Source organism: Apium graveolens, chromosome 6 (assembly GCF_009905375.1).
Source record: "Apium graveolens cultivar Ventura chromosome 6, ASM990537v1, whole genome shotgun sequence".
Classification (NCBI taxonomy): Eukaryota; Viridiplantae; Streptophyta; class Magnoliopsida; order Apiales; family Apiaceae; genus Apium; species Apium graveolens.
In genome coordinates this window covers 305217052-305231504 of record NC_133652.1, presented here as the reverse complement: position 1 = coordinate 305231504, position 14453 = coordinate 305217052, and the positions used below count along the sequence as shown (strand labels likewise).

Sequence of the window (14453 nt, the reverse complement as noted above, 5' to 3'; positions counted from 1 at the left end):
TTATATTTGTTGTTATGAAAAGTATCGGGCCTTCCTCTACTATCTTAAGGTTTTAGTCCGACTGGTTACTTAACAATTTGCAGCTAATATCTATCGTAATCTGAGTATCTCCCTCCATGTCACACAATTTTCAAGGAACAGGCAACCCTAAATATTATTCGTACAAGTTTAGTACAAGGTTAGACTTCTACTTTTTATGCAACAGGGTCTTTCTAGTGGATGTGAGCTTTTCTTATGAGCAAAACTGCTTCTTGTTTTCATAAACAAGCCCATTGCAGTGTTTTGGCACAGTCAGAAGCTATGATGGTACTTTAGTTTAAACAAGAAACATAGTAATGTCAGAGTAAGTTAGTAACAAATAGTCAAATACCTTACCTGTTTTTCCAGCCCTGTGAGGACATACGGTTCCGGTGCACACTCATATATTAAGCTGCTGGTGCTGCTTACTGGAAGTGGTCTGTCACAATGTGCAACATTATGTCCTTAAACGTTCAATATTAAGATTGTGCTTAAGAAAATACAGCATGCATATAATATCTATATATTCGCAAGCTTAATACAGACCTCCCTTTGTTGCAGAGATGCTTGTTTCCTGCAAGCAGAATGATTCTCATAAGCAATTCTTCAAGTACAACAACATAATATTTACAAAATTTGAAAACTCTTAACATTTGCCTGCGCAAAAGGCGTGCTTCCATGGATACACCTTCTCCTAGACCCACAACCTATGAATTTCAATAATGAATTTTAGACGGCTGATAACTGGAATACCAGTAAAGCATAGGAAGTATATGTGAAAATTAAGGAATTGAAATCACAATAATCATTATTCAGTAAGCAGATTTATCCTCAAACTTACCATAATGTCTGCAACACTACTTTTTAATACATAAAATTTACACTTCAGACAAATCTTAAACAGATAAATCCACCAAAAATATAAAAACTTACATGTTTCTCAAGCTGCCTGGCTCTGACTTCTAATTCCCCAATCCTCTCTTCTGCAAAACGAAGCTGAAAAGCAGATTTTACAACAAGAGCAAAAAATACATATTAACCATTTATACTGTTATCCAGATCCTGGCAATACACTACTCTAAATCCACCTTATTTTATATTCAGAAAGAAAAAAAATCTTTGTCATCACCTTTCGAAGTAAAATTTCATTTTCTTCCTGTAGGTTATCGAGCTGCAACAGATTCACTTCTCGTTAACTGTAAGTTCTTGCTTATAAAAAACTGTAAGTTCTTAACAAAAGAGTTATCATCTTAAAATGTTTTCTTACCTCGTCTTGTAAAATAGAAGCAGGACGTTGGTTACCAGATTCTCTGGAGTTCGTCCTACCCATATCCACAGAAAACCTGCTAAACTACAAATAGAACCTTAAAAACTTTGAGGTAATATTATTACCAAACTAGCAATGATACAAAAGACAGACTGGAAAATAGTACTGCAATTCACCTAGAGAGTTATTTACATCTTCGGCTGACTAAAATTTAGTAGACTGTCATAAAAAGGTTGGAATTTATATCAAGTTCACCTCACTGGCATTAGTTCCTAATAGATGAAAGAAAATTTAGACAAGTAAACAAATTTTTTAGTTTATCTTGCAACCATAGAATCCACAATTTATCCTTATAAAGATATGTTAGACAATGGTCCTTTCCGATCCTGGGAAGGGCCATTCTCTAACAAGATCATATAACAACAAATACCAAAATGCATGGGAAATTTGTGACTGAAAACGACTCGAAAGAATTTTATGCTTGAAGTACATACAAAAAGACGTGAAAGTGGTACTTATTGATGATAATACTTGAATCTCCTCATTCCAAGTGTACCTTCTATCTTTTCTTGATTTAGACTGATTCTCTGCAGCTATCCCAGAATGTTCTTTTCTTGATTTAGACTGATTCTCTTCAGGTTTCCCAGAATGTGTTGGCCCAAGTGATACGGGTACACTTGAGGGCATATTGTGAGCAGTCTTAACGGCTAAACTGGGACGGATAGAGAGGGTAGAAGGATCAGATGAGTGTTGCTCCAAACAAGCAGAAGAAGCAGATTTTCGGATTCCTGGTCCAGAATTGACAGGTCTCCTGCTGCCTGCTAATGATCGCATAGGTGAAGTTTGGTCTGCTGTAGATGCACGGTTTGCCTAACAGAAACAAGATTACAGTTTTAACCATTACTAGAAATGGCTAACCTTAACTGACATGAGACACATAATTATACATCAACTAAACAAAGTTTTTAGATAGCTATCAAGAAATATAGGATGTTTAACCGTTGTCTACGTTAGAATATTAATATAAGATTCTGGAAAGGGCCTTTTTCTAATACTTGAGGTTTTAGAGCGACTGGTTCCTTAACGTGATATCAGAGTTTAAGCTGGCGAGAGGACTCAGGTTCGACTTCCTACCACCCCTTAACACTTACCACCCCTTAACACTTTCATACCCCTCCAAATGACCTTCGATTTAAATACATTACAAGTGGTGAAAGAATATTGACATAGGACTCAGGTTCGACTCCCCACCACCCCTTAACACTCTCAGACCCCTCCAAACGACCTTCGATTTAAATAAATTACAAGTGGTGAAAGAATATTGACATAAGACTCAGGTTCGACTCCCCACCACCCCTTAACACTCTCAGACCTTTCCAAACGACCTTCGATTTAAATACATTACAAGTGGTGAAAGAATATTGACATAATAATCGACACGAGGTGATTACAATACCTTCGGCAAACGAGGTCGAGCTGCCCGGCCTCCAACACCGAGGCCGATGGTAGAAGCATTGTAATCCAACAGATCAAGATCATCCTCATCATTTTCATCACCACCACCTGACTGATTATAAGACATCACATGAGCCAGCCGCTGCGCCGCGGCTTTCGTGTTGGGCTTTCTTGGAATGCCGGAGCAGGATCGTGCACGCCGATGCATTGTGATGCTAGATCTGATGTCGATTCTCTGCATGCATTCATATTCGAAAAATTAATCATGTACGTGAAAATTCCTTTATCATAATTTTGTTGAATTCTGCATGGTATTATACTAGCTCTTGACACATACTTAGGAAACTAACCTATGATGGATCGATCAATACGCAGTGAGGTTCAGCTAATGCTAATTCACAATTGAAATCAATCGGTACATATATGAGACTGTTTGACATTTGTATGTCATAACATATTCTTCTAATTTTTTCAATTTGCCCCCTTCAATTTCAAATTCTCATTCTTTGAGACCTCGTTTTGTTACTTTTTTCGCATCGAGACAAAACCGATTCAAGCCGTGTCAAATGTCACTTTCTAGATTAAAAACGTTCTCAATGTCATTTTTTGAATTTTTGGCCCCAAATATCAATTGAAAACGGCGTTTCGGGTGAAATTTTTAAAAATAGACGAAAAACGCAGTCTCGTGTTGAGTTTTTCTATAACAATTTATTTTTTATTTTTTTCAAATAAAAGGAAAACGCAGTTTCGTTTCGTGTTTTTCTTGAAAAATGTGGTTTCAAACCGAGTTTTTGCTGAAAACGCAATTTCAGAATTTTTTTGGTAAAAAACGCAGTCTCGTCTTGAGTTTATGGATATAAAAACGGCGTTTCAAAATGAGTTTTTCGTAAAAAAACAGTTTCAAACCGAGTTTTTTTCAGGATGCAAAAAAAAAAATTTAAAACGCAGATCCAAAATGAGTTTTTCAAATTTTTTTTTGAAAAAAAAATAAAAACAGAACGCGAAATCGCGTTTTTCAATAATAACAAAAACTTCACCCGAAACTCCGTTTTCGAGTGACATTTGGGGTCAATTGTTCAAAAAGTGACAATGAGGGTCATTTACCCTCCAAAAATAACATTTGGGGCCTTTATTCAAATTAGAACCGATTCGGATCCAATACGATCCCAACAATATAATTATATATATATATAATTATTTAGGTGAAACATCATTATAACTTTAATTGTGTACGATAATTCATATTTCACTAACTCGCACTAATTTTATATAAAACTCTCCTATTGAGCGTTAATTCAAGTTCTTAAAAAATTATAGGAAATTTACCAAAAATACCACTTTTTATGAAGATATTTACAAAAATACGGATGCGGATTGCATATATGGTTTTATATGAGATTAATCTGTATTTTTACAAATATTTTTGTAACTTGGATATTTATGTAAAAATCCCAAAATTATATTAATGATATAAATATATTAACTTGGGTATTTATGCGGATTGCATATGTGGTTTTATATGAGATTAATCCTTATGAAAGCATGACATAGATTCCACAATCTTGGCTATCCTATTGTAAATTTAGTAACACTCGATATTTCAATCAATAAATCAAATTAGGTGCAGCACTTTCTTATGAATAAATTCTGAAGATCATTTAAAATTATGTAAAATTTCAATTTTTCATTGGCAATACTAAAACTAAAATGATTATATATATGGTTATAATTTGAGACTAAAAAGTGTATTTTAGTTTTAGAATAGAATTTCAACTCCAATACTACTTATATTTTACGGTCAAATCTTTTCAAATTTAGTTAAATTTATTCTCTCTCCTAAATTTCATTTAAATCAAATCAACATACATTTCATTTAGGAAAATGCTAGAAACCCCAAATTTTTATCCCAAAAATTTCCCCAAATCTGATGTGTCACATGAATAGTTGGTAACTTCCTTAATAATAAAATGGTGCGGTAAATATAACTTTAACTATCTTTAATCTTTAATATAAAATCAACTATCCATTTATACATTTATAAGATCAAGTATAATTATGCATTGAAGTAGATTTTTCATTTTAATCTTATGTTATAGTTATAAGACTATAATTTAGCCATCACCTACAATTTAATTATTTTTAGGGTACCCAAAATACAATTTAGTCAAAATTATATTATATATATTATATATATAGAATTTTTCAAAGAAAATGAGATAAATTTTTATATATTATAAATTTATAATTATCAATAATACTCCTCCCCGGGTAAGGATTTTTATCGTTCAAGATTGTATTTTTGTTTGATAAAATCTTTGTTGGGTGAGATTTGTTCCCAATTTATTTGGGTTTTGTTTATTCTCTCCTTGTGAGAGTTTGGTGTGTTTTGGTGTGATTCGATATTCTGGACGTTAGATCTGCCGGATTTTCAGAGATTTGATTCAGTGATAAAGATTTATATGGGATTGCAATTACGATCGATAACTCAAACTAGTTTTCGTGAAGGCGATACATGTGTATATATCAATTTCAACAAATCGCTTGATTGTGTCTTCGTAAAGACTAAAAAGGGCCATGTGATGAATGTACAAAAGCAAGGCTCTTGTGCTCTCAGATTGTTAACATTCAGCTGTTGGTTGAATGAATGGGGTTTTCATGGCCATGTAGCAAGCGGTCAGCAAACCTATTTTGCACTTGACAGCTTTGGTCACTTGTACTTCTGTTGTCATGATCAGAGCTATTACAATCACTAGAGTTGATATTATGCTACTTTTATGGGCCATTTTGCTAAATACTGTAGGAGTTGTTTTAGAGGTTGCATTCATGTATCAGGTTTAATCACAAAAAAAAGCCATTTTACGGGTAATGGCCAAAAATATTTTTTTTTAGAAAATGTAACAAGAATACCCGTTTTTGAAAGATATGGCAAAAAATACATTTTTAATACACATTTCAAAAATGGGTAAGGCTATTACGCATTTGACAAATTAGTATTATTTAAAAAAAACAAAAAAAAATAAAATAAAAAAGTAAAATCATGATACGCATTCCTGACATGCGTATCATGCATTGCAAAGTCATGATACGCATCTCAGGAATGCGTATCCAAAAAAAAATTTAATTTTTTTTTTGTAATTTATTTTATACAAGTTACTCATTTCTAAAATGCGTATTAGTAATACCCAATTTTAAAATGCGTATTACGTAGGTATTTTTGGCCAAACATTTTAAAAAATGGTATTCTTGTCACAAAATTTAAAAAAAAAGGTATTTTTGTCATTTTTTCCCATTTTACTTATGGCAGTGCTACGTATCCCGAATTGATTTTCAAATTTTGTGACGATATTTTTTAAATGGTACTTTTATATATACACGAATTTCATCTTATTATAGAAAAGTTAATATTTAATCATTTTCAGAACCAATTTGGCTACCGGGCATTTTCCTTACTTATGTGACTATTAATTTATTTTAGGAATTGTTTAATAATTACTTAAAGCTTTTGACAGCAGAATCGTACTACCAGAGAAGCTGATTTTGAATTTCCTATATTAGTTGCCATAATAATTCATTAATATTAATATACGTGAAATTCACCTCATTTATATAAAATAAGCAAAATAATTGCTAGTGCCGTTTGACTTTTCTTGTTTCTGAAAATAATTTATTATTTCCACCAAAAATACCTATAACATCTACTTTTCAAAAAATAGGTAACTTATGTTTTATTTTATTTTTCAAAATATATGTAAATATGAAATTTTTCAATAAACAGAAGGTTATATTGTGCCCGTTTGGGAAATCTTAAAATAAATAACTTATGATTTAAAATAAATAAGTAGCTTATAAGTGATAAGTAAATAAATACTTATAATTTATATGAATGCTTGGATAATTTCACTTATAAGTCAGATTTTTTTTTAATTTAATAAATCAAAATAAATAATTTTTGAATATAATCATATTATTTCTTGAATTTTAGATTAGATTAACATTTAAAAATATATTTTTTAAAATTAAAGTTAATAAAAACGCAAAAAATTAAAATAAGTTGAGAAAAAGTACATCATTACTAACATTCAACTCATCAATCATTACTAACATTCAACTCATCAAGCTGAAAATCCGCCTTATACATTAGGTATAAGTCAATAAGTAACTTATAAGCCCTGACCAAACAGGCCCATTGCTTCTTTAACAATGCACTTATTACTGGTTCCAGTTGGGCCTCAAAAAGAAACAATCAGGGCTCAGGAGGATTGGACCATAAAAGAACCACATCCCCTACGTTTTTTAACTGCGTGAGTAAAGATGTTGATGGCTGCCAATCAATACATCACAGAAATATAGAATACCTCAATTTGTTAAGATCTATGTAGAGTACACTAGAGTACAGAAATTTATTTGCCTCTTTCTCTAGTAGACTGTTCATCATCGTTTTTAGCCAGGCCTGTGTCTGAAAAAACCCGTCATTGACTGCATTCTGCATTAGCATTTGGGACAGGTAGCCTGCATCGACGTATACCCAAGTTCCCTAATCTAATTGAGAGAAGAAACTGGACAATCCAGTTTTGTTGTCCAACAGAACACTAGAGAAACATACAGGAGGGAATGATTGCACAGCACATAAGCTCAACACCGAGAGGTAAACATCAGATCATAACTTACAGAGATGGCCTGCAATATAATCAGCATTAGGTAAAATTACCAAAGAAAAACTTCAAACATTTCAGAGGTCTACGTTGTAACCAATGTTATTAAAGGCGAGATGCGAACCGAGGCGCTAGGGTCCCTTGGAGCCTAGGCGATGAGGCGCGAGGCGAGGCGCGCGCCTTATCGAAGTGAAAAGAATTTATTTAGAAAACAAATTATATATTATAGAATTATGCAAAAACACCACAAATAGGTATATGACACTTATAGGAACTTCCATGTTGGATTAATTTTTTTACTATCACTTTTTTCGGTATTTTCGGTAGACATTGCTCCTTTTACGGTGTAAATTCATACATATATATTAGTATGTAGCCGGAAACACAAAAGAACAAGTAAATACATGATATATTAGTATGTATAACACTACAGCTGTAAGAATATACACTATATATATATATATTTGTATACCCACCCAATATATATATATATATATTTATTTATTTATTTATTTAAACTATATATATACATAATACACACACTGCTTTACTAAGTAGAAAAGAAGTAGAATATTCATGTCTATGTAAGGATATATCTTCACTTTTGTTATTATTCATAACATGAATTTCTAAACACTATAGGCTTAAAAAAGTATGGGTTTTAGGGCTGTTTTTGACTATTTTTAATGTTTTTTGCGCCTCGTTGCGCCTCAGGGGTCTAGGCGCGCGCATCATTGAAGGTGCTGCGCCTCGGTAATAACTATGCGCTAATAGTGTGCCTCGCTGCGCCTCGTGCGCCTCGGCGCGCCTTTAACAACACTGGATGTAACTGTTAGATTGTTGTGACAACCTTGGATTATGAGGACCATGAATTCTTTTGGCTAAAAAACTATCTATTGGTTTTAAATTTTAGCCCAAAATTCAGATCATAATGTATGATAATTTATAATTTGTTTCCTAAGACCTTAGTCTTATTTACTACGGAATAGCTTTCCTAGGACCTTTATTACAGATCTCGATCTCCGCATATTGAAAGATCCCCACATTATATCATAAGGTCTCAAAGCCTCCCAATCACATCACAGTTTGTTGCTATAATGAGATTCTAATTTTCTAATCCAAAAATTGGATAATTAATCTACAAAACAAGAATGAAAACACTATCAAATCTAACAGAGCTGTACTTTAACGTTTAAACTCATTTTTGCAAACACAAATCAGAAAAACATGAGGTTTATCCCAAGGGTTCATCCTAAAGACCTGGGAAAGATGAAAAATATTTATTATGCCAATTTGTAATTTTGGGATCAAACCTGATGTTTTTCTCCACGTACCATGGCATACCCTGATGGCCTTGAATCCAGATCATAATGTATGATAATTTATAATTTGTTTCCTAAGACCTTAGTCTTATTTACTACGGGATAGCTTTCCTAGGACCTTTATTACAGATCTCGATCTCCGCATATTGAGAAGGATCTTTCTTTACCACATATGTTAAACCTATCGAGTCAGAACTAACAACATTGCTTGTGCCACATTATATCATAACTCATAAGGTCTCAAAGCCTCCCAATCACATCACAGTTTGTTGCTATAATGAGATTCTAATTTTCTAATCCAAAAATTGGATAATTAATCTACAAAATAAGAATGAAAACACTATTAAATCTAACAGAGCTGTACTTTAACGTTTTCTCAAACTTCTTTTAGTTGTCGTAAACTCATTTTTGCAAACACAAATCAGAAAAACATGAGGTTTATCCCAAGGGTTCATCCTAAAGACCTGGGAAAGATGAAAAATATTTATTATGCCAATTTGTAATTTGGGATCAAACCTGATGTTTTTCTCCACGTACCATGGCATACCCTGATGGCCTTGAATCCAGATCATAATGTATGATAATTTATAATTTGTTTCCTAAGACCTTAGTCTTATTTACTACGGGATAGCTTTCCTAGGACCTTTATTACAGATCTCGATCTCCGCATATTGAGAAGGATCTTTCTTTACCACATATGTTAAACCTATCGAGTCAGAACTAACAACACTGCTTGTGCCACATTATATCATAAGGTCTCAAAGCCTCCCATCACATCACAATTTGTTGCTATATTGAGATTCTAATTTTCTAATCCAAAAATTGGATGATTAATCTACAAAATAAGAATCAAAACACCATCAAATCTAACAGAGCTGTACTTTAACGTTTTCTCAAACTTCTTTTAGTTGTCGTAAACTCATTATTAGCAAACACAAATCAGAAAAACATGAGGTTTATCCCAAAGGTTCGTCCTAAAGACCTGGGAAAGATGAAAAATATTTATTATGCCAATTTGTAATTTCAGGATCAAACCTGATGTTTTTCTCCACGTACCATGGCATACCCTGATGGCCTTGAAACAGAATTCTCACCAGCTGGCTTGATAAGGATTATATAAAGCCATTTAGCAAAAAAATATTATAAAAAGCTCCCCAAAATTACAGTTGTTCAGCGTTATTGTTGTCTTTATCAAATTTAATTATCTAGAGATGTGATAAAATAAAAGAATTTAATCTTACCTTAGGAAATGACGGTCCAGTAAATATAATATTAATAAGAAACAAGAAACCGAGCACGGTTGGATAGCTCAATTGGTTAAGAGTTTATCCTCTGTCGTCCCCAGGTACTGGGTTCGATCCTCGCTCACCCCGAGAATTTATGAGAACAGAAACTCATTTGTAAGGTTATAAGCCATATTTGTCAAAAAAGAAACAAGAAACCTTAACCCAGAACATCCTAATCTACAAATCCAATATACTTACCCTACTCCCTACATAAGAATTACAATTACACTCAATTTTATCTCTAAATAATGATTGAAAACAGACACATAATAATTTAATAACACCTTGTCCCGCATCATAATTACTCTGACATGTGGCAAACTACGCAACAACATGAAAGATATAGAAAAGCATAAGACATTTATCAATCTAAGGAAACATCCAGTTCTTACAATAAATTGTAAAAATATCAGCTTTAACAGAAAGTGAAAGCACAAAAGCAATAACTTTAATCAAAACAATAGTATCATAGTCAGTTACGATTTTAGTACATCAAGATACCCGAACTTCATTTAAAAGGTACTTGCCTGTTGCAACAGAAATTCTTGAGCTTCTGACATCCTGACACATAGTATAGCGCCGTCTCAATGAGCAAAAACCGTGTCATTGCGCCTAGGTGGTCTGTCGGGAACAGAACCAGGCTTGAATTTGGAAGCCTCGTGTCTAGACAACTCTGGTGGCACAGGACTGTTACTCTGAATAAGCATCTGCTTGAGGTCATAAAAAACTTCGGTGTCATGCAAAGTCAAGAATGTTGTGGCTATACCCGTCTTCCCAGCTCGACCAGTTCGTCCAATACGATGTGTATACATTTCAATATTACCAGGCATGTCGTAATTAATCACATGTGCCACATCAGGTATATCAATACCTCTTCCTGCTACATCAGTGGCCACTAAAACATTAAATCTCTTGCCCCTAAAACCATCTAAGCTAATTTCCCTCTGGTCCTGCGACTTGCCACCATGTAAAGTTGTAACCCGATATCCGGCCTTATCCAAACCCTTGGAAAGGGAATCAGCAGCCTTCTTAGTGTTTATAAAGACAATGGCAGTCTTCTCACCGAGATCATCAAGAAGTTTCTGCAACCTATACATTTTCTCTGATTCCTTTACCATAATAACATGCTGAGTAATGAGGTCAGTTGCCTTTCCTGCAGTTCCAATAGTAACGACGACAGGATTCCTCAAGTACTTCCTAGCAAGGCGCTCAACAGCAGGAGGCATGGTAGCACTAAACATGTAAGTTGTACGGTAAATCTTTTTATCATCAAGCTCCTCCTCCTCATTTTCCGGCTTAAAATTACTGGAAGGCATTGCATCTAAAACCCCTACAACTTGTGGTTCAAAACCCATATCAATCATTCGATCTGCTTCATCAAGAACAACATAATTACACTGATTCAAAACAGCATATCGCCTCTCCAAACAATCAATAAGACGTCCAGGAGTCGCAATCACAACCTCACAACCTTGCCTAATCTTAAACCCTTGTTCCTCGATAGACTGACCACCGACAATCGAAACAACTTTAATCCCCAAATAATGAGCAAACTTAACAGTCTCGTCTTCAATCTGCTGAGCAAGTTCTCGAGTAGGCGCCATCACAACTGCATAAGGACCCTCAGCCTCATTCTCTTCCGTAATTGGAGGCAACCTAGTTATATAAGTAAGCATAGGAAGCACAAAAGCAGCAGTCTTCCCAGACCCTGTCTCCGCAACACCAATAACATCCCGTTGTTGCAAACCAAGAGGAATCGCAGCCATCTGAATAGGTGAAGGTGTCTTATACCCCGCTCTATCTACCGCCTTCAACAATTCCGAACTCAACTTACTCTCCGTCCAACTCCTCATAGGTCTGGGAATCCTCGATCCCTTATACGAAATATTAAAATCCTCTCTAAAAATCCTCCAATCTCTCTCCGTCATTTCCTCAAGCAACTTATCCGACCAATGCCTATCAACTCTCATATCAAACGTATCATACAACTCCGCAGCCTGATCCTTCAACCTCTGCGCCTCAATCTCAACCGGATTCTCCTCCACGCCATCCTTCTTCCTAATCTCATCTCTCAACTCCTTCTCATTCTTCGCCGCAAGCTTCTTCTGCTCTCGTCTATCCATCCCAGCCCTAAACCCTCTCCCAAACAACAACCTCGCCTCATGCGGATTCTGATACAACGCATTCATATCTCTCGACGTATCCTCCGTATTCTCCCAATCAAACGAAAACCTAAACTTCTCACTCGGCTTAATCACTCTCTTCTTCGGCTTCTTCGATCCTAAATACTGCTCCTTAATCGCTTCCAACTCCTTCTCCTTCTCTCTCTCCGCTAACTTCGCCTCTCTCAATCTCTCTCTCTCCTTATGCTCATCATCTCTCTGTCTATCTCTCTGCCTATCTCTCTCCCTATCTCTCTCCCTATCTCTATCTCTCTCCCTATCTCGATCTCTCTCCCGATCTCGATCTCTCTCCCGATCTCTCTCATAACGGTGTCGAGAAGAGTGACTATGATCTCTCTCAGAGTGTTGTGGCTGAGGTGGAGGAGGCAATTGACGCTTCTGCTCGGCGACTTGGTCTTGACGGCGTTGAAGAGCTAACTGCTCGCGTTGAGCTTTAGTGAGAAACACAGGCTTCTTGGCGTTTTTCAACTCATCGTCAACATTCAGATTCGCCATTACAAAACTATGAGCTGCTGTGATTGGGTTGTTGTAGAGATAATTAATTAGATAAAGAGATTTGGGGAAAAAACTAGGGTTTGTAGATTTTTGTCGATTAAAAACAAAGGTTAAAACAGTGAGCTCCTTATCCCCTTATATAGTTTATTAGATTCGATTTTGGGCCTTGGACATAATTTTTTTAAATAACGGATAAAATATATTTAAAGTATCTCTAAAATACTAGTTAAATGAATCCTTAAAAATAAAATATAAGAAATTTGATATAAAATTTACTCTAAAAAACTAGTTATTGTATGTGACCTCTTAAAGTTTAAAAATATGAAATTTGGCATAAATTTCACTCCAAAAGATTAGTTAGTTGTTCATAAAAATTTAACATACTATTCTTTTACCTTATTTTCATGATTAGAATATTCATTTCTTTCGATTTTTAATCCTCTCTTTTCCATTATGAATTTAATATTATAATAATAAAGAACATATAGAAACAATGTTGTTGATAATGTCTTAAATCTAACTTTTTATAATATTTATAAGAAATCACTAATAGTCTTTTAGAGATTATGCGGGAAAGGCTATGCTAGGGCGTGTGATAGCTCTTAAAAATTTGAGATACTCCTCTTCAACCTTATTTTAAAGGAACTCCATATCAATTCTTATTTCATTTATTATGAATAAAATATTTATTATCCTTCATTTTTTAATCATTTTTTTAAGAACAAAGATGTTAATTCACTAATTAAAAAACATACGGCATCTGCACATATGATCGAATCGAACAAATAATAAATTGTAATCGGTTGTTCTCATAAAAAGACAGTTAAGCAATATTTTAAAGATGATGTATATATAAATACAAGTACCCACTTCATTCATTCACGTTAAATGACTAGTACCCTCTTATTATGTCCCGATGAGCTATTGTTTGAGTTATTGACCAGAACGATTTCATACAAGTTTTCATCACTGAATCAAGACCCCCACTTACAATCAAGAAGCGAAAAACAAACCTCTCACCGAGAAGAGAAAATAACCTGAAAATACAAGCCAAAAATCGAAATAAAAAAACGGAAATAAATAAAAAATAAAAAAAAATTAGATCTAACAATCAGAATCAGAAGATCGGCACTAAATTCTCGACTCCAATAAGCCCCATTTGAATCGGAAAAAAACCCAACTCAAAGTACTGATAATGTACATCCAGAAAAATAAACCAAACCTAAACAAAATGATAGAAATTCTTTACATAAGAGGAAGATTATTGAAAGAACAAATCAAACAAAATAAATAAAAGAATTTGGAATTTTTTACCGGATAAACCGGTAAACCCCCCGCCGGTTATGGTATTTAAGAGAAAGGCGTCACTAAGAGAAAAAGAGAGAACTAAAATTTATTTATTTTCTTATTTCATTTTTAATCATCTTCTTCCTCCGTTTGTCTTTTTCCTTAAGGAACATGTATAAAGAGTGTTATTCAAGTTGATTTTTTTAATAATATCCTAAACATAATTATTTATTATATTTATGAGAAATAAACTGTCTGTATCCAAGAAATTTCAAGTTAGGATTAAAACAAACGAGACCTTAAAAATGTCACAGCACAACACAATCTCTTATAGCATGTGCAGTGCATAAACCCAAGTCCTCCGCCAAAATCTGTATTTTGTGTGTCACATAAGCAACAGCGGGCTTAACAAAAAAAGTTGGTCATATTATTCCAATACAAAGTCCTCTGCCAAATTCTTTTCAGGTTTATAATGTTAATATTAACGT

The 14453-nt window shown here is 34.1% G+C and overlaps 1 protein-coding gene across 3 annotated transcripts; it reads right to left on the bottom strand.

The window, feature by feature from the left end:
* Positions 1 to 6990: 6990 nt before the first annotated feature.
* On the bottom strand, positions 6991 to 12791 carry LOC141668731 (DEAD-box ATP-dependent RNA helicase 21). Of its 3 annotated transcripts, XM_074475724.1 has the most exons (3): positions 10528 to 12791; positions 7344 to 7417; positions 6991 to 7249 (listed from the first exon to the last, which is right to left on the bottom strand). In XM_074475724.1, the coding sequence occupies exon 1, from the start codon at positions 12676 to 12678 to the stop codon at positions 10585 to 10587; it is 2094 nt and encodes a 697-aa protein (XP_074331825.1). In that variant the 5' UTR covers positions 12679 to 12791; the 3' UTR covers positions 6991 to 7249; positions 7344 to 7417; positions 10528 to 10584. The 3 variants fall into 3 exon arrangements, with proteins under 3 accessions (XP_074331825.1, XP_074331824.1, XP_074331826.1); XM_074475723.1 differs by having other exon boundaries at positions 6991 to 7417; XM_074475725.1 differs by lacking the exon at positions 6991 to 7249 and having other exon boundaries at positions 7361 to 9811.
* Positions 12792 to 14453: the final 1662 nt, after the last annotated feature.